This window comes from Stegodyphus dumicola, chromosome 7 (assembly GCF_044657685.1).
Source record: "Stegodyphus dumicola isolate Sdum_Otavi_A_Nest chromosome 7, ASM4465768v1".
Lineage (NCBI taxonomy): Eukaryota > Metazoa > Arthropoda > Arachnida > Araneae > Eresidae > Stegodyphus > Stegodyphus dumicola.
The window spans coordinates 54,745,007-54,768,994 of NC_140774.1; the positions used below are offsets into that span (position 1 = coordinate 54,745,007).

Below are 23,988 nucleotides of genomic sequence, written 5' to 3' on the forward strand. Positions count from 1 at the left end.
TTCAAAACAATACAGAGTGTGTAATACAGAAAATAAATAGTTCAAGAATAAAAAGGGCAAAACGGTCCATATGGCTTAGGTTGATTTTAATCATTATCACTTTCTGAAAAGAAAAACATTTCTTTGTGTTCTAATAGTATCTTCATTCTACTTAAAGGTTTTTGTGATAGCTTCATTCAAGCCATGAATGGAAAGATGGTTTATGTGATAGCTTTATTCAAGCCAAAATTTTGCCTATGAATGGAAAACAATCCAAAATTTAGATCATTTTACTAATATGGTGGTAAGGCTTACAGCAAGAGTACGGTATTCTACGATTATGCAATGTGTTTAAAATAATTCAATATAAAATAGGTTTTATGTATTTTTCTGTCAAAAAACAATTTTAAGAAAATTGTGCACAGTTATGTTACTGCAGTCGGGGGAGATTTTGACATATCAAATGTGTACAGTTCAAAAATATGGCAGCTTTCTTATAAATTCTATAAATATTTGTTGAATAAAATTATTTTTTCAAAATTCAATTCAACTGAAGAAAGTTGAAAAGCAATGTTTAATAAAAAATCAGTAGTATAAGGAAAAGAAATTGGAAAAAGAAAATTGTTTATTGTAGTCTAGAATCAAGTAACATTCTTTTAACTCATAAATAAATTATACGTCTCCAGTTCTAGCTCTCAGAATTTCAATCTATATTAAAATTCTTTCAAACACTATTTGCTTTTTTTCCCTCTTCAGCTAAAATCTGGATTTCAGAATTTTTTATATGTAGTTTCTTTCCTCAATGAAAACACTTAAGGCAAAAATGCCTAAGCCCAGGCAAACTGAGGAGCGTCTAAAAGTCACTGAGGATGAAAGATGTACAGAAACTCTGACAGAAGAAAAAGGAAGGTGGTACTTATTATTATAATTGCATCCATTTTCTTAATCATAATTTTGTTTTTCCATTTGCAAACACTAGCCATTGTAGGCATTGGCTACTACTAAGGCCTGAAGTGGTGGTCATTTTATTATGGAGGGACTAATATGTAGGTCACTATTGCCTCCTATGAATAAACAGACACTTTTCATCAGTACAACAGTAAAAGTCACTTTCCCATCTGAGATATTTCTTATTCACCCTTACTCTGCATATTTTTTAACGTTTCTGTCCTCAAATATGTAAAACATTAACTCACCAAGGGTTATGGATGTAAAACTCTGCATAGAAGGATGGCTTTCTAATTCATTACACATAAAAATTTCTGCTAGCTCCTGTTGTATCTGATTTCAGTTTGAATGTATATTGAAAGAAAAGGAGTTAAGGTAAAAAGTGAGAGGAATCATATTTTTTTAGAACTATTAAGAACAATTTTGAAATTATAATCAATAAAATCCTATTTATTCACAACATTTTTGGAACTTTAGGGTTCCAATGGTAAGCCCAGGGATAAGCTCAGAGAGTAATGCAATGCATTGAAAATAATTCCATATTAACTATGTTATGTGCAGTTCTAGGAAAAAAAGCCCACAGGAATAATGCTCACAGGTATAAAGGCTCACAGGAAAAAAGCCCACACAGAAATATGCCCACATACAAGAATAAAACTGAGAGGGTTTACCATGGTTAATCCCTCAGTTTGGTGGTAATACTTATTTTGAAAAACAAATTTTGCTTCTTTCAAACAAAGTTGAGTAAGAGAAATTAATTGTTTTGATTTTGATATATGAGAAATATATCCTCATTTTTGATATATATGAGAAATGAAATTTTTAAAGTCTAGTTTTTAGACATTTGAGAGAACCTTCGACGGGAACAATGGTGAATAACAATTTTACATCAAAAGAAACCATAATAAAATTTCTAGGAGAAATATTTTTATGATATAAGCATTATTAATTAGCAAAGGTGGAAACCTGAAAACTAAATATTTAGCTAACAGGTAAGAAAGAGGCAGTGCCTAAATTTGATATAATGGGTTGAAATGAGATACCACTTTTATGAATTATGGGAAGAGCTTATAGTCTTGCACAATTTGCAATAGATAGGATAAGTGATTTTTGTAAGTGAGATGGAACTATTTGTGAAGATTTAATCACAGATTTTATTTTTGAGAGGTCCAAAGGTGAAGGATCTTTAGGGATCAAATTATATGTTTAAGAGTTTAAAAATACCCACCATGTAAATGTTTTTGTCATTGATGACTGTATGGCCACCTTTTGACCTGGCTTTTGAAATTATAATACCTGGGTTGGAATGAAGTTCATGCAACACAGATTTTTCTCTTGCATTTAAGTTAAAGGTTAAAAGCTTATTGAAGATTTCACATTACGGGCAATAAGATGTCTAATCATTTCTTCCTGTGTTTCTGAAACTTTACTAAATTTGAAAGCTTTTTTAACCCTCTAAGCAGCAAACCCGTATACATACGGCCTAGGATATTTTTTGTGAGATCTGTAAGAACGTATATATACGTGCATATTAAAATATCTCAAAGAAATTAAGGCAATATATCTAAAGAACACAAATCCAGGTATGAAATACCAACAGAGTTTTTACATTAAAATCGAAAACATAATTTGTTCTCATAGTAGGTTTGGGAAATTTGTGTTTTCTTACCTAAAACCCTAGCTGTTCAGAGGGTTAAGAAGAGCTAAAATTTTTGGAATCAAAGATTTTTAGGTTTCTGATAAGATAAAATAATATTTGAGAAATTGTAAATTACATAAAATTATATTTGAGAATTTAATAAATATTATTAAACAATAAGTGAAAAATTTCATGCCACCCAACTGGTACAGTAGTTAGCGTCATTGACTGCCATGCAAAAGAATTCGGGTTCAAATCTCGGAGTAGGCATGGATGTTTGTAAATGTATAGTGTCGGTGTGGCATGGTGGCATTCTAAATATGCGGCAGGCCAAAAGTCCTCTCATGTGGTTTGGTGCAAGACCCTCGGAAACATCGCGCCGGGGTGCTCACCATCAAAATTGGGGGCCGAACTGAGCTAAATCACAATGTCACCCATATGGTGCTCAAGGCTGTTGTCAACGATAATCGTATCTTACGCTCCTTGCCATGAGGAATTTCATGGACTTAGGCTGATGTAACTGTTAGACGATTTCATATTTTAAGATTCTTTAGCATGCATAAAATAAGATTTTGTTCACTACTGAGAAATCTACTTTCTGTATCATCACTTCAGAATTTTTTAACTTACACAATGTCAGAGCTTGTTAATTCAGCACGCCTGATTATAGCTCTAGCTTGGGATCTGGTAATGTTGCGCATATTTTCAGAATTGACGCCAAGAATATAATCTCCAACTTGAACATTGCCATCCTTCTCCACAGCACTAGCAGGACGGATTGACTTCACAATCATGCCATTCTGTCCTCGATCAACAATGTCAAGGACAAGACCTAAGATAAATAATAATGCATTCATTTGCATGCATTTGCATGTAACACAATGCAAATGAATGAACATAAAGGACATTTTATGTATGACAAGCAAGAATGTGTGCTAGAAAATATTTTAAATATAGAAATGTTCACAAAATATGCTTTATAAACGCTTTTATGCAAAATGAAAACATTGTTAACTTGTAGCCTTATATTAATTGATCTGGACTTATACTGTTTTAACCGATATTCAAGTTTCCAGCAACCTACTTTTATTCATTGGTACAAATTAAGTACAATGAATGCTGTTACTCAAAATGTTAGCCTGGAAGCATATTTCAGTTTTTAATTGTAGGTATATATATATATTGTTGCTTTTTGATGTACTTTAGAATTAATTAATGTTCTTCAAACTGGATTTTATATAATTCATTGGACTTTATATAAATAGCATAAAACACAATATAATGTATGAATTTTTGGACTACATTGGATTAATTTAGAATTCAAACAACAAAAATCAGCATTATATTTGCAAATTTTCACAGGACTAGTTTCAATGGTTTTACCGAACCATCACCTCAGTTGCCAAAGCGTAAATGAACGAGATAAGATATAGTGATTAGATAAGATAAGAATTGCTAGACAAGAGTTAAGCTCCTGGTGCCATCTATTGATGAAACAAGAACTAATACATAATTTCCTTAAAGGCTGAAGGCAAAGATGGATTGGAATTAGGGTCGTTAGCTAGATCAAAAAGATTTTTTGAATGTGAAACACCTCTAGAAAATCTAATTCACCAATGGAAGATGTTTTTTTGGATAATTCTGGCTGCAGAAAAATTGAAAGTGTGATTTTTGGACCAACAATGCTGGGCAACAGAGGACTTATGTGTTTCCTTTTTTCTAACATATGCCTCATGTTCCTTAATGCAAAATTTTAGGGCTCTCTTATTTTGGCCAATGTTAATTAAACCACACTGGCAAGGAATCCTGTAAATACCCCAGATTTCATATCTGGAATGGGGTCCTTGAGTATAAAACTCGTAATTTTATTGATAGGAGAATAAACTACCCGAAAGTTACATTTCTGTAAATTATGTGCAATTTTATAGCTAATTGATGGAAAGAAATAAATGACAACAGAATTCTTATAATCTCATAAAACAAGAGTGTGCCTTTTGGTGTGTTGAGATGAGAATTTTATAACTGCTTGATTAATAATGTTGGGTGGAAAGCCCCTGTCAATAGCTACTGCTTTTAAATAATTTAGTTCTTGATCAAGAGCCAATTTGGAGGAGCAAACTTGAAGTGCATGGGAAACATAGGAATAAAATGAAGCTAACTTTTGGTTAGTTGGATGAGATGATTTGAAGTGTGGTGGAAGGCAAACCAATGTAAGTTTAACAGTAAACAATAGTACTGAAAATGGATGTGTTACCTGTGACCAAAATGTTGGGGAACGGAAGAGAATTGCATGTCTCAAGTTCAAAACTGAACTGAACAGCAGGATCAATGAAATTCATGGTTGAAAGAACTTTATTTAAATCATCTTTACTACCATCAAACAGGAAAAAAGTATTGTCTACGTAGCAGAACCGTACCAGGAAGTTTAAAATCATTTTAATTCATAATAATGCATGTAGATATCAGCCATGATGGTACCGGAGGGGGGTTCTCATGGCTAAGTCCTCAGTTTGCTTGTAATACTTATTTTGGAAAACAAAATGCATTTGTTTCAAACAGAGTTGAGTAAGGGAAATCGGCTCATGAATTTCAATGCAAGAGAAATGAAATTCATGAAGTCTGGTTTCTAGACATCTTAATGCACCCTCCACTGGAACATTGGTGAATAATGATTTTACATCAAAAGAAACCATGAGTAAATTTCTAGGAGAAATGCTTTTAACAAACTCTATTGAATTTTTGTGGTGTAAATGTTATTATCTAACGAAGTTGAAAATCTAGAAACTAGATATTTAGCTAATGGGTGCGAGGCAGTGCCTAAATTTGATACAATAGGGTGGAAAGGAATGCCACTATTATGAATTTATGGAAGAGCATATAATCTGGCACAATTCGCAACAGATGGGATAAGCGACTGTTTTAAGTTGGTTGAAAGGATTTGTGGAGATCTGATCGCAGTTTTTATTTTTGACAAGTTTTTGAGAGGATGGTGGTTCGGTAAAACCCTGGAAATTAGTCCTGTGAAAATTTGCAAATATAACACTGATTTTTTGTTGTCTGAATTCTAAATTAATACTTGTTCGGTGTACATTGGATTATTTGATTTGGCAGAGCATATTAAAATCAGCTGCATTTGGGAAGGAATGCTTACACAGAAGCTTTTTTAAAGTAAACTTGTTCATACTTATATTACACATGAAGAAACCAGAAAGGAATTGTTTAATTCGCTCATCACCTTTTATGTACAGAACCCAAAGCAAACTATCCTTATGTAATGGCTTTAGCCAGCTGGTCAGATTACACATGTGGAAACAATATTCTTGTCATTTTATATGATATACTTTAAACCAGTGTTTTTTAACCGCCGGTCCGCAAGAAATATTTGGCAGTCCACAAAATATCCAGCTATCTGTTCAAAATCCAAAGTATCATCGGCCGACAACCGATATTACGACATCACCTACATTACAATAATAGTTTACTAGTTTAGAAAATAATATGATCGATGATGATTTATTTATGTGAAAAAAATTGTGGCAATGGGTTGAATTATTAAACTTACCGGTCCACGAGAATGTACCAAAATATTTTACCGGTACTTGAAGTAAATCCAGTTGAGAAACATTGCTCTAAACTGTGAAAAACAATTTGTTTGTTTATAATAAAGTTGGAATTTTTATTTGCATTCTTTTTATTTTGGTAAATACACATAAGCACATGCTCCCTTTCTATCCTTTTTTTAATTGCTCTTTTAACAGAGCAAATAAAATAAGAATCAAGTGAATCTAAGAAATGTATGATTGCTTACCATATTTAGCTCAAAATTTTACACCAAAAAGATAAAATTAAATGGAATGTCAATCATAGATGGCAAGCAAAATTTACGCCCCTCAAAAAGAAACCCCAAGAACTAGGTTAATGAATGTCATTTTTTTTTTAATTTAAACATTTATTTTGCCTGTTTCGTTTAGAGGCATTCAGGTTATTTAAGGGAAAATGGCTCTGATCTTTAGATGTAATCGCATGCATTAGATATTTTAAGCATCTTTATCTTTTTATATTAACATTTTTTTTCATTACCATTCATAAACAACTTTACAAATATATTCATTCTCAATGTTTTCTTATTTCATGAGACGAATTTTTAGATGCAGCTGGTCAACACAGCATCAGTTTTCAAATTTGTTATTTGGTTTTGATTAATAACCAAATACAGGGTTGATTAAATAACATCATGAAAAGTATTTTATTACCATCATTGTATTACTATTGATTCAAACTATCATTGCGATACTGTAGCATGAAAATTTTATATGAATGAAACCACAGTTAGAGACCAGTAAAACATTTTAGTTAAAGAAATTTGAAAAATAAGATTTAAGGTTTAAGGTTTATTATTTTGAGATAACCATACTTTCATCAGATGTTTTCTAATCTCTGCTACTTTTTTGTTTTCTTTTGCTTTGTTTAGCTATAAAACAATTGGAAGCATTTTACTCAAAAAGTGAAGAATCTGGCAAAAAATTCACTGTTACAACTGGGGAAAAAAACCCTGAGATATCACTTAAAAAAAAGAAAGAAAAGAAAAGCCATTCATTTACATGTACCACACTCAATACCAAAGTACTCACACAACCACAAAACCTTACCATGCAATAGCTTCTAAGTAAATCTAATTACATATGTATCATTATTAAGTAGAATTATAAGCAGTAATAAAATAAGAATTTACACCTATAACTTGTTGCCACAATATGATTTTCTGTTTACAGATTCATGCAGAATAGTGCCTAATCCAATAGTGCTGCGGATGTTTTGATCTTGAGAGAAATTTTCAGTGTAAAAAATAACTGATTTAATAAAATAAAGGAATCCATATGAAAAGACATAAAATGATATCCCACACAAACCAAACCTTAATCTTTGCATATCATACAGTGCTATATTAAAGATAGAGATAGAAGAATATATCAAATTAATTTCGAAAACTAAAATAAACAATTATGGATGTGACTGAAGCTGTATTAAAAAGTATGATTATTGAATTTAGAACCCAGTCAATGCAACTATAACATGCTGTTAAAAGTCAAAAATACTCACTTCCTGTTGTTGTTAACTTCAAGAGGTAAATAGTTTTGAAATTTTACATCTAAAATTTATTTATTTCTCAACTAATTAAATTTTATTTCATTTAATTACTCTTCAGTTTTTAAACTAAAACCTTTGATTTCCTACTATCTTATAGACTACACTACATTTATGTTCTCTTCTACAGCTATAAATTCGAGTGATTTATGTTACACTTTTTGAGAACATACCCATGTACACTTTATAAATTTAAAGCTCATAACTTAAAAATGATAGCTCATACAGTTATTATCCAATTAATTAAAAAAATCAGTTTCTTTTTAAAAGTATATTTTTTCTCAGACATATCAAACTTGATTAACACATTTAGTTGCTACTATCTACAAAAATATTCATAGTTAGTAAACTGAGTTTACTTGACAGCTATAAGAGACAAGTTACTGACTGTCTCACCTAAATCTCCAACTATGAGTATTGCTATATCAAATACATACAATTTTTAGATGTTTGGCATACAGGAAGGGACTACATAATACACTTAATGTAGCGAAGTGGATCATTTATTTCTCCAAATGTAAATACAATAATTAAATTTTTAGAACCCGAAACCTTTTTTGGTGTTACTGTTGTTTATTCACTTGGGAAATGTTATAAATAGCCTGTCCAAGTTCTTGTTCAATGACTCATATAAAACTAATGGAAATAATGTATCACGAAAGCAATGGTTTTGTATGAATGCAAAAAACATGTAAAAATTGTTTATCTAAATCCAAATTATCTTGTAGTTGGCCCTGGAAGCACCAATAAAATAACAGAGAATAATTTAAAAAGTATAACACCACAGAGAGGATTGTGAACAGATGCATCATACCAGTTTTGGCAGCAACCATGTTAACGAGGAAGATTATGGTTAAGGATTATGATTCAAAATTTAAACATCATTTGCAACAACAGCATCAATAATAATAAACCAATAATAATAAACAGTAGCAATGAGAAAATTATAAAAATTATTTTTTGCATCAGAAATAAAAGTTTTGAAAAATATCTCAGTACACTTTGACAGTAAGTCAAATTCTGTAACTAAAATATAAAATAGAAATGAAAACAAGAAATTCTTTCCATACTTGAAATAAAATAATTTCTGTGCAAACACCTGCAATTATAAATTATAGACAGATAGTATTGGTCAATGATGACTTTACTTTGAATTCCTGAGTAACCAAAAAATTTCCCAATGAAAATCAGTCCAACTGTAGTACAATTATCATAGCAATAATATGCAATACATTACAAATGATATTTGAAATTCTTATGTAACTTAAGACAGTACAAATGATTATTATTATTTTTAAATACAAAATCAGCTAACGGTGTTGTTGAGTGCAGTAAAACTGGATAAATTAAGTTGCGCAATTGCCATGGTCATTAAAAATGAAAGCTGTAGCCCAGCACATCATAATGATTAAAAAAACAAAACTTCAACATGAACATTCAGATTTTAAACTGACACAAGAAAAGAGTCATATAACATATAGTTTGCTATGAAACATGAACATAAAAACATGCACATGCCTCAAAATATTAAATTTTTTTATAATCCAAACTAGTGTGCATACATAACATGTTATCTAATAAAACTAAAATCTAATCTTATTATAAGAAATGTGCATATTTATTAGACTAGAAGAGAAACACGCTAATGTGAAATCCAAATCGTAAAAACAACCTTGTATTTAGCGTAAATATAACGAAACAATCAATTTCGAGGGCAGCTAAAGGTTTCTCCTCATCAGGAGAAAGAAGAAAATAAAGGAGAAGGAGTCTCAGAAACAGGTGGTCCTTATCAGCACTGCACGTGGTTATAACTGGATTTTTAATCAGAGTTGCACTGGCCACCTACTTTTACTGAGCCAGGCTATCTGATCAAGCATAAAGGACAAGAAAAATTAGCGAAGTTAAAATAGGGAGCGAGGGGCAAATGCACCTTCACGCTCAAAATCTGAACTTCAAATAATGGAAAGCAACCACTGAACATATTTTTATATAATTACTCGTAACGTTAATTTTAACAACAAATCTTTGGGTTCGAATCTTAGCAGAAAGGAAAATGAGATCATACGTGAAATCCATTCTAATACTAATATCATTATCTCTAAAGCTGATAAGGGCGGACAGATCATTGTTATGGACAAACACACATATATTACTGGAGTCTCTAAACTGATAAATGAAGGCCCATGCTGCTCGATCCCTAAAGATCCTTCAACTTCGGACCTCACGAAAGTTAAAAGTGCTATTAAATCTTCCCACATTCTGCCAACTCAGTTGAAGAAATCACTTATTCCACCTATTACTAATTGTGCTAGGCTTTATGCTCTTCCAAAAGTCCACAAAACCGGTATTCCTTTTCGACCAATTGTTTCCAACATAGGTACTGCTTTATATACTTTGGCCAAATATTTAGTTTCCAGATTTTCTCCTCTACTTGCCAACAATATTCACACTGTAAAAAATTCTGTTGAAGTCATTGATAAACTTAAAAATATTTCTCCACTTCATTCCATTATGGTTTCATTTGATGTCAAATCACTGTTTACTAATGTTCCGGTCGAAGGAGCACTAAATTGTCTTGAAACTAGGCTTCGGGAATTTCACTTCACACATACTGAAATTAATGAGTTGGTTTCGCTTACTAAAGTTTCTCTGAGTCAAATCCACTTTGTTTTCCAAAATGTATATTTTCGTCAAGTTGAAGGATTGGCTATGGGTAATCCTCTCAGTCCGGTACTTGCTGACATTTATATGCACTATTTTGAGATGAAATTATTTGATAAACTATCTTTTCGTCTTTGAATTCGGTATGCTGAAGACACTTTCGCACTTTTTGGCAGTTATAAAGAGGATTTATCCGAGATTCTATCTATTATGAATTCAATTGATCCAGCCATCCAATTCACTCTTAAAATTGAATCCAACAATTCCCTTCCCTTCCTTGATATTCTTATAATCCGCAATGAAACTGATTTTAGCACCACTGTGTACCGTAAGCCCTTTGCAGTTTCTTTACTACCCCATGCCAAGTCATGCCTCCCTGTTAAGCAAAAAATGGCTTCTTTTTACTATTATGTATTCCGCGCGCTTAAAGTTTGTTCCTCTAAATCTTTGCTTACTAATGAACTTAATTATTTGAGAGCAGTTGCGATTGACCGTGGATTTTCTCCCGTGATTATTGATAAAGCTGTCAAAAAATTTTCAGATTCCCATCAAAGAAGACATTCCACTGTTAGAAATAATATTAATGACCTTGTCGTGCTTCCATTTTATCCTTCCATTAGCTATAAAATTGCACGGATTCTCCAGAAATTCAATTTTCAAGTCGGTTTCTACCCTATTAATAAAATTCACCCTTCAATTCTAAAAGATTGCATTTCTGTCTTGAATTCTTGGGGAATTTATAGTTTATCGTGTCAGTGTGGTTTAAGATATATTGGCCAAACAAAAAGAGCGTTGAAGTTTCGTATCAAGGAACATTAATCTTATGTCAGAAAAGGCGAAATTAACAAGTCTTCAATAGCGTATCATAGTTGGACATTTAACCATAATTTTGACTTTGGGTCTGCAAAAATTATCCAAAAGGCTTCTTCCATAGGTGAATTGGATTTTTTTGAGGCTTTTCACATTCACAAAGATATAGCAGGTTTAGTTAATGATTTGAAGTCCAATCCAGTCCTTCCTAATGCCTTTAAAATTCTACTATCTTAATTCAGTCATTTTTGCCGATAGATGGCATTACCTCCTCGCATTTGGTACTACCAGAGGGTATAAAAATCCGTTCAGTGGTTGCTTTCCATTATTTGAAGTTCAGCTTTTGAGCGTGAAGGTACATTTGCCCCTCGCTCCCTATTTTAACTTCACTAATTTTTCTTGTCCTTTATGCTTGATCAGATAGCCTGGCTCAGTAAAAGTAGGCGGCCAGTGCAACTCTGATTAAAAATCCAGTTATAACCACGTGCAGTGCTGATAAGGACCACATGTTTCTGAGACTCCTTCTCCTTTATTTTCTTCTTTCTCCTGATGAGGAGGGACCTTTAGCTGTCCTCGAAATCGATTGAGTGTTTCGTTATACTTACGCTAAATACAAGGTTGTTTTTACGATTTGGAGTGCATATTTACATAATATGTTACTTAAGTATGAATTGTAAAGAATTTCAAATTCTATCAGCCAAATTTTGCTGAAATCCAGATATGAAGAAAAATACAGATATTTTTAACACTTTTTAAATAAAAACAATTCTTATACTTACTATAGAATAAAACCATGTTCTTAAAATTCAGTTAACTTTTTAATTGATAGATAATTGTACTCTATATGACACTATGAAATTTATTTTAAAATTTTATAATCACAATGCTTTACTTCTGATGCAGACAGTAACGTACAATTAAAAAACTGTACAAAATACAGAATTTCTCTGTAACTGAAGAACATAACACACCAGAAATGCCTTTTTATTTATACCTGGTATGACTGTTAATCTATAGCTACGAAGTTAATTAATTTATACATACCGTTTAAAAATCACATCTTAAAATTGATTAGCAAAATACTACTGTGATTTGGAAAATTATGAGTTTAAATAATTATAATAAAAAGTACATATAATAAAGAGAAGATGACTTTAAAATATAGAATTGGTCACAGCTCCCTCTTCTTAAAAATGTAAAAATAATAATACTTGAAATAGCATGTTCATATGTTAAAATACGAATTATCTTATCTATTTCTTACATCATATATTAATGACAGCATAAATGTTCCCACAAATACCAAAAATAAAATAATAAAATCCATAATATGGTTATAAAAATGAATATAATGCTTTTAAACAAGAATAAATACACAATTCAATATAAGATATGAAACAATATATTACCACAGCAAAAGAGTATTTCAAACACAGCAATTTACCCAATTTATTATTTCCTTTTTTGATTTTGACAACCCTTTCAAGCGCAGCAGGCAAAAGTGGAATATCAAATCCCCATAACCTTCCACTTGAGGACAAACCAGGACTGCTAAAAGGTGTTGAGCAACAGGAATCATTACCAAACGAAAATAAGGATGAAGGCGTCTGTGATCTTGTTGCATAAAAATTCAGGGGTTCTTCATAAGTATGACATACACCATTGTACTCCTAGGTAAATGTATATAAAAATCAGATTTCCTGAAAAATCAGATTTCACATAATATTAAAAAAGTTTCTGAAATTGAATTGATAAGACTTTGTAACATAATCAAAATTCTTAATTATGCATAAATGCTACAGAATGAATAGGAATTTACAAAAATTTGCAGAGCTGCTCCATTCGAGACAATTTCTTCTCTACTTTCAATTGGTTCTTTAAAAGAAATCTGAAATAATAGGAAAAAACTTTAATTAGAAAATGCACATACTCCTAAATTCTATTCAAGAAAACAAGAACTAAAATAATTAATTATAAAAAGCATTTATAGTTTATCATTCAGGTGATCTTTTATTCAAATCAATAGTCAATGTAGTAAAAAACAAAAGTCACAACTACCAGCTGCTGCTCGTAGAGAAATATTTTTATTGCTTATCTCTTTAGAATTCATGAAACTAAATAAACATCTCTCTTTACTATAAGCAATACTGCAGCCCCAATCAGAAATACCATGTCTTTTCCCCCTCTCCCAGTGGTCTTCTTAAATGGCACAAATTTTCACTGGCACTGCAAAATGTTTGAGAATATTAGAACTTTTTTTTTTAAAGAAAGATTACACATATTTTAGCAGTGTGTGTGTGTGTATGATTATGGCAAAGCCTCGAGGGCTATCTGCCTAAGGGGAGGGATTCCTTCGTGGAGGACTTTCTAAGTGAAACTGGCTCGTATACATGTTACACATTAGGAAATCCACGAAAATGACCATGCAGCCAGCCTGTTCGCAGGATTCGAACCTTGGACCCAATTACCAGTGTTCAGTGACTTTACCGCTCGGCCGCTGGTGGGCTCTATATTTTAGCAGAATTTTGCACTAACATCATACATAGTGCTAAATTACTAAATAGTAAAATAATAAACTGATATCACATACAATATTAAATCTTATAAAACGATGAGAAATACGTCTATTTAAGTTTTTTTTTTTTTTTTTTTCATTCTTTTTTTTTAACTTTTGTATGTAATGTTTTAATTTTTTTTCTTTATAAACAAAGGGGTAATATCAATACAATACTTGTAATATGAATGTTGAACAAAACACCGTGAAAAGTTTTGAACAACTGAATTGCAGTTCCAGACACCAAAAGTGCTTCTGTTAAAATAAAATTTATATTAATTGATTTTAACACTCACAATTTTGTTAACTTTATTTTCAGAAGAGCTTACACCTATATTTTCCATCATATTTAAAACTTCAATGATTGGCATAATCTTATTATTAACACAATTTATTGCTTTAAAGAAATTATTAAACTCTTTTTAACTACTATTTCAATAACCAAATACCACTATAATGAAATGAACAAAGCACAGATATTTATCAAAGTTTTCTCTTGTTGCAGGAAAAATTACATAGTAACTGTAATGCCATCTATGTTCAATAAAATCAGGTATTTTCTGCAAGTAATTCTTATCTGACAATGCAAGAAACTTTCCTAAGACTTCCTTTTGGCTGTTTGCATCAGAAGAAAATCCACTCTAAGAATAGAATTCATTTGGGTTTTGTCTAGCAGGAACTCCATTGTGATTAACTTAATTTCTGAACTTTCAAGTGTGTAACTTTTTTGTAAGCATAGGTTGTTCATGACTACCAAGGGGTTTGCAGTAGTGGCTCTCAACATTTTTTCCTCCATGTATTTCTTTCATCATTGCTAGATCATTCTCCACTCCCTTTTCCAAAGTCATAAAATAAATATACATTTATTTAAATTAAAATCATTTTTAAGGGAACAACAGGAAGCAGGTAGAGTCAGGTTGACCATATCTACTCTGAAACTATGATATCCCCCCCCCAGAGAGGAAATTTTTCCCAGGTTGAGAGACCCTGGTTTGTACAGTAGAACTCCAAATGTCCAGACACCACATATTATGAACTCACAATAAACAAGCTCATTTGTGTCTCTTTAAATGTAGTAAAATTAACTTTCCTCTTAATTTATAAACATGCTTTTAATTTTGATTGAATTCAATAATGTAAAATAATAACAAATATGGTTCAATGTATATTTACAATACAAATACTCTACACGATAAATTTAATAGTGTACATTAAATTATTAACTTTTATAATTAATTTACATAAATAATGCTGTATTTGACAATTTTTGTTCTTTTAAGGCCTTGAGAGTTATATGCAGTAGTATGTGTAAAAACATGGTTCACTACCAAAAGGAGTACAATTGCACTAAGTTGAAAACATAAGATTTAATGGTCACTCTCCTTAAGTTTAACCAAATTGATGAACATATCATGTCAGACTATATGACATGTTAGCAAAATCATACAACGGATAACATACGAATGTACACTTGACTGGTACAACATGAGTTAAGTCTGCTCATTCAGTCAGGCAGGTACTTGGCAGTGTATTAAAATTATCCAGGATACTTGGGGTAGATTCCTATTACAATGTTGTCTTCCACTGTGATATTTCATGATAGGACTCCATGCATCCCATTGCCACACCCTGCTCGAGAGAATCATGGCTACTGACCACGTCGACGGACACCCCAGATAAGCATATCAGGAAGGATGCAGTCTTCACCACCATCAGAAGAACACATAATCTTCAGCAGAACCAGGAGAACATACAGTCGACACCATGCACTCTTCCTTTCCATCAGGAGGATTCTACTACTGCTTATATAGTTCACCTTTTCTGCTCAGTGCAGTCGCAAACCAGAGGAATGGAAATTCCAAAAAATAAAGACTAACATCTCAGTTTTATTGAAAGTAATATGTTATGCCTTTTTTACTTCCTACCAGAATCAGTTTTTAGAATTGCGTTGAATGCAAATGAGTTAGGGGTAGTATTTATTGGAAGTTTAACTAACTTCGATATAGAGTGCTAGGAGTCCTTAGTGGCATGTGTTTGTCTTCCGGTTAATTTATTCTTGAAGCTGTTATGCTTGGCCATATTATACGTGCCTATGGATATTTGCTGGCTAGTTTAATTTAAGGGCTAACTACATTACATAATTGTGTCTAGCTTTGGTTAAGTCTAGGTTAGTTATTAGTAGATAAGTTTCTTATTTTCTTATTCTTAGTTAAAACCGAGTAGAGGCTTTTCTGTAAGTCTGAGAAGGGACCGATTATATTGTTTATTTGAGAGAATAAAAGAGTAATTTAACCCTTCTTGTGTCTACATCTTAGTAGTTTGAACTCAGCGATAAGTTGCCACTTAGTTCATTTAGGTACCTCGACATTTTATCATAGACAAAGGGCGAGGAACATCACACTGTAACCAAAGTAGAAGGGAAATACGACCTTTTTAATTCGGTCGCATGTCAAATTACAGTTTCGACATTGTCTGATTCAGGCCTATGGAGTGATGAGGAAATCAGAAAACAACATTTGAAAGACGGTGACATTAAACCCATAACTGGCTTAATGCAATCTTCTAATAAGAAATTTATCTTTCAGGACATTTCGATCTGTTATTCTACAAAAAAAAATTTTAATCTCTCTAGGACTCATTCCATATTTGAAATGGCGTCTTGTACTGGAAGTTCGAATTGGATGATGGAAAGACATTGGGATGGCTTTTTTACACACATATAAAGTAATGTTCTTGGTTTAATCTTACTACAAAAAATAAAGATAAAATCATATGTTTAGTTTTATCAGTTTAAATAAAAATGGATGCATGAAAATAATTTCAGGATTTACTTGTAATGGAGAAACAATTCCCCCCCCAACCACACTTTGTTTCATGGAAATACAAACACTTTTCTTAAATACCTGTTAAAATAACAAAAGAGTAATTTTTTGTTTTTATTTTCATCATAATGAATATATGTTTGACATACAGATAAAAAAACAAGTCAGTCATTCAGAATTTTTGTTTATCTGGATGGGCTACTTTGCCTGTTAGTTTTAATGCTTAGAGTTCTACTGTACTCTGTTAAAATTTAAAAGGATTAAATTTCATTTATTCCTATAATATGAATTAGAAGAAAATATAAAATGCCATATTAAAAGAAAGAATTAAATACCCCATTTTGAATACTAGTAATTTAGTCTTTATTTTTGAATGAGGAAATATCTAAAAATGCTATCAAAATTTAGGTATGGGAATAAATAAATGTAATGCATATTAAATTTAGTAAAATCAAATATGTTCTCAATTTAGTGTTTGTTTTGATTGGTCTGGTGTGAAATATAAAATTTCTATCAAATTATCTCCAATCAAACCCACAAACCCACCATTTCTATGATTTAATGATAATGTTTTATAAAATTAGAACCTTCTGAAGCCATGCATACGATATTTTTCTTAAAGGTTTCCATTTCTCAATTTTCCTTAGGAAATGCTTTTATACACCCCCCCCCCAAAAAAAAGTTTCAAGAGAAAAATTTTAATTAAGTGGCAAGCCTACTTGTGAGAACAAAGTCTAGTTACGCAAATTCTAATATTACAGTAACTCTGATTCACAATATAACAAAACATAAACTGCTGTCACAAAGTGAAACCTGGGAGCCTGAGAGATTAAAACTATTCAAAAAATTCAGAATAAACAGGTAAAACTTCTGAAATTAATCAATTCTAAAAGCAAAGACAGACTAGGGAAATAGCTTATGAAAGTCACCTCTGAATAAAATAAAATTCTATAATGTGTAAAATAATAGTTTGATGTGAATAATACTGATTTTTTTTATTTACAATTCTTGATAAAGGAAATGCCAATAATGTTTTACAACTAATACTGAAAGCTATACAACTTGTATATATGAACAAAAATGTAGCTTTTATCATGCTTAAAATTGAATTAAGAAGCATCCTCAAATATCCACAATTAAAGATACTTTTTATGAGTTTTATAATAATTATTTACTAGTGTTTGATTCTGTTCGAAGTTTGCATACTATTTCATAGCTCTCTGTTGTAGAGTTTTTTTTTTTTTTTTTTTAACATGTAAAATTTATGGCTGGTTTAATACCTACAGTTTATTTTGTGAACTTACATGAATGTTGCTAAAGTCACATATGTTTCCAATTTAACACAAATAAGCATTTTGATATACAGAAAACAGATTTTTAGATTTATTATATATTTCAAATGACAGTTAAAATTTATAACTTCAGAAAACGTTTTTTACATCAAAAAATTAGTTATTAAAGATGCAATATATTACCATCATGACTGACAGCCATAGAATATTACTTAAATGGAATCGGTGTATTGTCTTACTAAGTTTGGGTACATACTGATTTGGGTGATAGGCATTTTGTGCCAATCCTCTTAAATAGTGAACAATTCTATGTTAAATGTGCCACATAACTCTTGTCAACTGTAAATTAATTATTAACTCTAGCTTATATCAGGGATGTTAGAAGGTACTCATGTCAGAACTTTGGGCCAGCCAAGTTCATTTATTTCCATTTCCTCAAACTATTGAACTACTCAAAAATTTTAATTTTGGTTTTAATTTTGGGAATCAGTGAACAGTAAATTGAAAACCATAATGTCAGATATCAAATTTTTGGTAGAATTGTTCAAATCCTGACGAATAAGTTTTTTAATTTAAAGATCAGATCAAACCAAGAAAAACAAACCAATAATATTATTCCTTTTCTGGTACACTCTAGAGTGGGAACAGTAACTTGATCATTCAGATCCATACAAATTCGTTATTGCACAACACATAATTCATCATTATATATGAAATTCTGAAGTCCACAGATAAGATGTTTTGCAAAACTAAATTATAGCAAAAGATCAAATTATCGATTATCGGATTATGTGCAGCTGTTCACTTGTGAAATCACAATGCAACACCTCTCAATTAATGGTACAAGCCCTATGATCACGTCCAGATATCAGCTGAATGTCTATGACCATAATTTAAAGCAAAGCTGACTCATTTGGTTTCATCCTATATCAGAGGCATTAATATTTATCCATCATTTTGGGAATTTTTTTAGTCAGAGAAGAGGTTCTATAATTCATTCCCTTTTCTACTTCATTACTAATTCATTCACTTTTGCATATGATATATGGAACTTGCAAGAAAATCTCATATAGAGAACGACTGAAGCAGTCAGCACAGATAATTACCACCCCTTCAATCTCACTCTACTCTTATTGTACATCCACTTCAGTAGCTGTAATTAGTATATATTTCTACCAAGCACTCAAAATATTTTATAGGCTCACAACATGAATTAGTAGCATAACAGCAACCCTACTTTTCTTTCAGTAGGTACATGTTCATTAATGGTAATATAGCGGATATACTGACAAACATATATACATATATACAACAATGCATTTTTATACAAGCAGCTACTTTGATGCTAAGGTTTTAAATAAAGTGCAAAAGAAACAACATGATGCACAAAATTCAAAAACTTTTACGTACCTTGGCAGGCACACTTCTAGATAAAGTCGTTGGTTTTGCTATTCCTAACCGAACAACACCTTTGGGCACATTCTTTAAAACCTGAGTTGCCATATCAAAGTTTGTATGACGAAAATTTATGTTATTTACAGATAACAGACGATCGCCAGGCAAGAGACGACCATCCAAATGTGCTGCTGCTCCAGGTACCAAACTCCAAATTATTATTACATTTTCATCCTGAATGCTAGGCGTCAAAGAATCCTGAAAAGTTAAAACTTCTATCAAGTTTCAATAATTGTTAGCTTACTACTATATTTATAATTTGCAAATCTACTTCAAAATGCTTCAGAATAAAATTCTTCCAAAAGTTTGGTAATTTCAAAGAGCCATTCTAACAAAGAAAAAAACATTTGAATCTGATAATTTAATCTCATTTGTTCTATGCATCACCAAAAAAATTAGTTTTTGATTTTTTTCTTTTTTATTATATATTTCATAACTACTAAAACTTTACTTTTACATAACTGACTCATTTAATGATTTCTAAAAATTCTGGTTAAAAAATATTTAGGAAATAAATAATTTAAATTTATTGGGTATAAGAAATGGAAATATTATATAATTATGAATGAGAAGATAGAGAAAGGGATTTTCTGCAGTTTTCTAAAAACAGCTCCCTTATGAAACGAATGATAAAATAATAAATGACTATTAAAGATAATTTTCATTCTTTATGTAATGAGCAGCTAAGTTTTTCTCAGTTCCTTTTACATTAGATGATGAATTATGCATGACATTATGTAATAAAACAAGCCATTTTTCTGAATACAAAAAGTATATATTATAAATAACCTTAGAAATTATACTGAATTTCATGGGAGGGGAAAAAATTAGATAATGTTAGAGTGCAAAAAAAAAGTTAGTTATTAAAGTATAAAATATACCAAAAATACAGCCAGATGCCAAAAATTTATGAACAGCAAACAAGTCACTTTGAATCATACAGATGCAGATAATAACCTAGGAGTAGAATAATGCTGATTACATACATAAATAATATAGAACTGATATACAGGTAACTAAAAATGCAAAAGTTTAAAAAATAATAAATATGCTGCATAAAAAATTATCATAAATACTGGTAAACTTGCAATAATTCTAAAGCATCATTCCTAGAATTACATTAAATGATATACATTTCATATTACTAGCATAAAAAAACTAAACATGCAATACTGCTGGGTATGCAACATTACTAAAAGCATAAAAGGGGGAGAAAAGGTACTTTTGAAAATAATATTTACAAGACACATGTAACATAAATGTTTATAATCATGCAAGCCTTTAGCCCATAAACTAAAAGAAAGATTGCTTTGTAATAAGAACATAAACTAAGCATTCAGTAGCATAAAACAATAAAATGTTTAATTAATCTAAAAATGCTATATAATATGTATAACATACTTGCAGTATTTTAAGAAAAATGTTAACATTTTTGTTTTTATAAGGATTAAACACAATAAAATATTAATTTACTGTTTTTAATTTTGTTTAATATTAATGCTAACAGCTTAACTACAATAAAAATTAACTAATCTTTTACTTTATGAAAAGTGCTCTTAAATAATATTGGATATTTTCTGTCACAGGGCAAACATGTCAAACAATTTTCTCTAGAATGATAATATGCACAAACATTATACTTACAGCATGTAAAAATATTTTCATCATCAGTTCATTTTAATCAAGGTAAAATGTTTCTGAGCATAAGAAAGATACTTTTAGGTTAGTTATTTTGAAAAAATAGCACACTTAAAAAAACTTTTTTGCAATACTTACTTTGAAAAAAAGAACACTGCTTTAAGAAATAAGAACAATACATTTAATTTAACAGTAGTCAAATAGGTAATACTGCTCACATATCATTCTGTAGAAAAATAATTTTATACATGTTGCCTGTAACAGAAAAGGTCCAAAATATTTTTTATCTCCCTTTAAGTAAACTATCCAATGAAAACAATCTAAAATTTATAACAAATATTTTTTAACTGAACTCAATGTTTTAAAACTAAATGAAATGAACATAGAATATTAAATCACATATTTTATTTTGTATGATATAGTAAAAATGGTAAAAAACTGATGTAAATATCAAAAGTTAAATTTTTTTTTAAAAAAATTAAAATAATTTTTTTTATCAAAAATGTAAAAAATATATAAAATAAATGCACAAATACAGTTTTAAATAAGTTTCATAAAACTGTTATAATTTATATACTAAATCTTTCAAAGGCAACATCTAGTACATCAATATAACTCTCATTTCTCTTAACTCCTGAAAAGTTTTGCAACAATAAATTACAGGAATATATAATGAACTTTCTCTAAGATAAACATTGATGGTTGCAGTTGATTTTAGTCATCAATATATCTAACATTCAGTATAGCATTTTCTGTTTATAACAGAAAAATTCAGTAAAAAGGTAACAGTTACATTTCTGTTGCAGGCTAACATTCAATGTATCTTTTTCTGTTTATATTCTCCAACTTTTCGATCCCTTTCAAAGCTGATCATTTTGAGAAGATAGTAATGATTATGACAGGATTCACAATATCAGTGAAATAATTATAAACAACTTATATAAAGAAAATACTCAAATATGTTAAATTTTTATACATTTTTATACAATTTACAGAAGTGTGTAAAATTTTATGACATTTTAATTATGTGTGGAAGAGACAAAAATATACAGAGTGCCAAATAAATAATGCAAAACTTATTACATTAGCATGATAAATTTGTCATATTATTTTTAAAAAAATAAATCAAAAAGAAAAAACAAATGGTGATCAAATATTTTTTAATTAATAATTTAACAGCATCATACTTCTAATAGATTAAATGAAATTCAAAAAATAAAAAGCTTTCTCAATGTTTCAAACTCAGAAACTATAGATTAAGGTAGACCTTTTGTTTCAATATGTAAGAAATCACACCTTGTATTCTACAATACTAAATCCAAGACCTTCTTCTCCCTTTATCAGATCAATAAAATGTGGTTCACTACTCCATGTAGCCAGAGATGAAAGTAATTCCAAAGATCTTCTATTGAGGTTTTTGCAGTTATTTGGATAGCATTTTCGAGACACAAGGTAAGAGTCAGACTTAGCTTTCACTAGCCTTTCAGACCAAGGAATTAAAGATAAATTACTAGTCCAATGATGTGATCGACCACAAGTTAAATAAATGTTTGGTGGAAGTGATTTGAAAATGGAAAGAACTTCAGAATATTTCACATCCTGCAGCTTTTTACCATTCACCTGCAAAAATTAAAATAGACATATATAACTCAGTTCAGTTGTAATCCTAAACATGTGTTACAAAAATTATAATGTAGTTATTATAAATTTAAAATGTTAAGCATGATCTGATCTAAAATCTAGATTGCAGAGAAAAATTAATAAATTACAAATTATCAAAACAGATATGATTTTACTTTAAGCAAATTTCTAATGTTAATTAAATTTCAAAAACTACAAAATTCATTTCAGCAGATATATAACATTTCTTTATAGTCCAATTAAGACATAAAGGACATTCAAGAGTGAAAACAACAAATACAGTTTTATACAAAGACCAAATAATTATACGTGCAAGGTCAGGCTGTATTAAAGTACACCGCAAGAAGAATATATTTTCAGAGACAGATATGGCATACAATTAATACATGTTTTGTTTGAAAATGAGGAGCACCAAAGTTCAGGTAAAGGGGCAACTTACTTTATACATCTTGCTTTAGAATATATTATCTAATCTTAGTCCTGAATATAACTTGTTAATTTCCTTTTAATTAGATGGTCTTATCAAAATCACCATATATGTGCCCACATTTTATTTGAAAGCTGAAGAAGAGCTGATCAAAGAAATAATGCAGTATCTATGCCTTAAAACAGCATATAGATAAAAAACCCATTCAGCACTTCAGTTATTCACAAGCAACTCCAGCACTTCATCAATACATATAGCCCATCAGCAGCTCAGCGGTAAAGTTGCTGAACACTGGTAGTTCCATTCAAGGTTCGAATCCTGCAAACAGGGTCGCTGAATAGGCATTTTTGTTACTTTCCCCATGTGTAATGTGTATATGAGCCAGCTTCAATTAGAAAGTCCTCCATGAACGCATCCCTCCTTTAGGCAGATAGTTCTCGAAGCTTTGCCATAACTAAATAAACTAAACCAATTATATATATCCCTTCACCATACTCAACAAAGATAGGACTTTATCTCATTGAAAACCCTTACAAGAAAAAAAAATTTGGAATGTTTTCATTACAGATTATTCATTCGACCCACACCTGATTCTAATACAACAGGGAAAAAAATCTGAAGGTTTCAGATTTTAACAGTTGCCTAAAAGGGTTTGTTAAGGTTTTTTATGCTTTTGCTGACCTCGCAGTCTACAAGGCTACTGTTACACTCATTCCTACTAACACATTTTCTTTTGTCTTCTTAACTTTATTATTAAGCATCATTTTCTTCGTACTTTCTTCGTACTTACGCTATATACAATTCAACAGGAAAATTACAAAAATTTTAAAAGCGGCATAGCAGTGTACATTTATTATTCTTAATGCAGCTTTGCACTAATTTTTTTTTTCAAGTCTTTTCTCAATTCATCATATCAATACTCAGTTTTCTTACTAAGATGGCTTTACAAAACTTTTTTGTCTTTTTTATGATTAACG

At 30.6% G+C, this 23,988-nt stretch overlaps 1 protein-coding gene across 1 annotated transcript in view; it reads right to left on the reverse strand.

The window, feature by feature from the left end:
• Nucleotides 1–23,988, reverse strand: part of LOC118197453 (multiple PDZ domain protein-like) — a 181,413-nt gene that overhangs the window by 117,357 nt on the left and 40,068 nt on the right. Inside the window, exons 11-15 of the mRNA XM_085820229.1 lie at nucleotides 22,240–22,563; nucleotides 19,261–19,503; nucleotides 13,002–13,070; nucleotides 12,627–12,852; nucleotides 3,197–3,398 (exon numbers count right to left, since the gene is read on the reverse strand). Coding sequence (XP_085676355.1) covers nucleotides 3,197–3,398; nucleotides 12,627–12,852; nucleotides 13,002–13,070; nucleotides 19,261–19,503; nucleotides 22,240–22,563 — 1,064 coding nt within the window. The remainder of the gene's footprint in view (nucleotides 1–3,196; nucleotides 3,399–12,626; nucleotides 12,853–13,001; nucleotides 13,071–19,260; nucleotides 19,504–22,239; nucleotides 22,564–23,988) is intronic.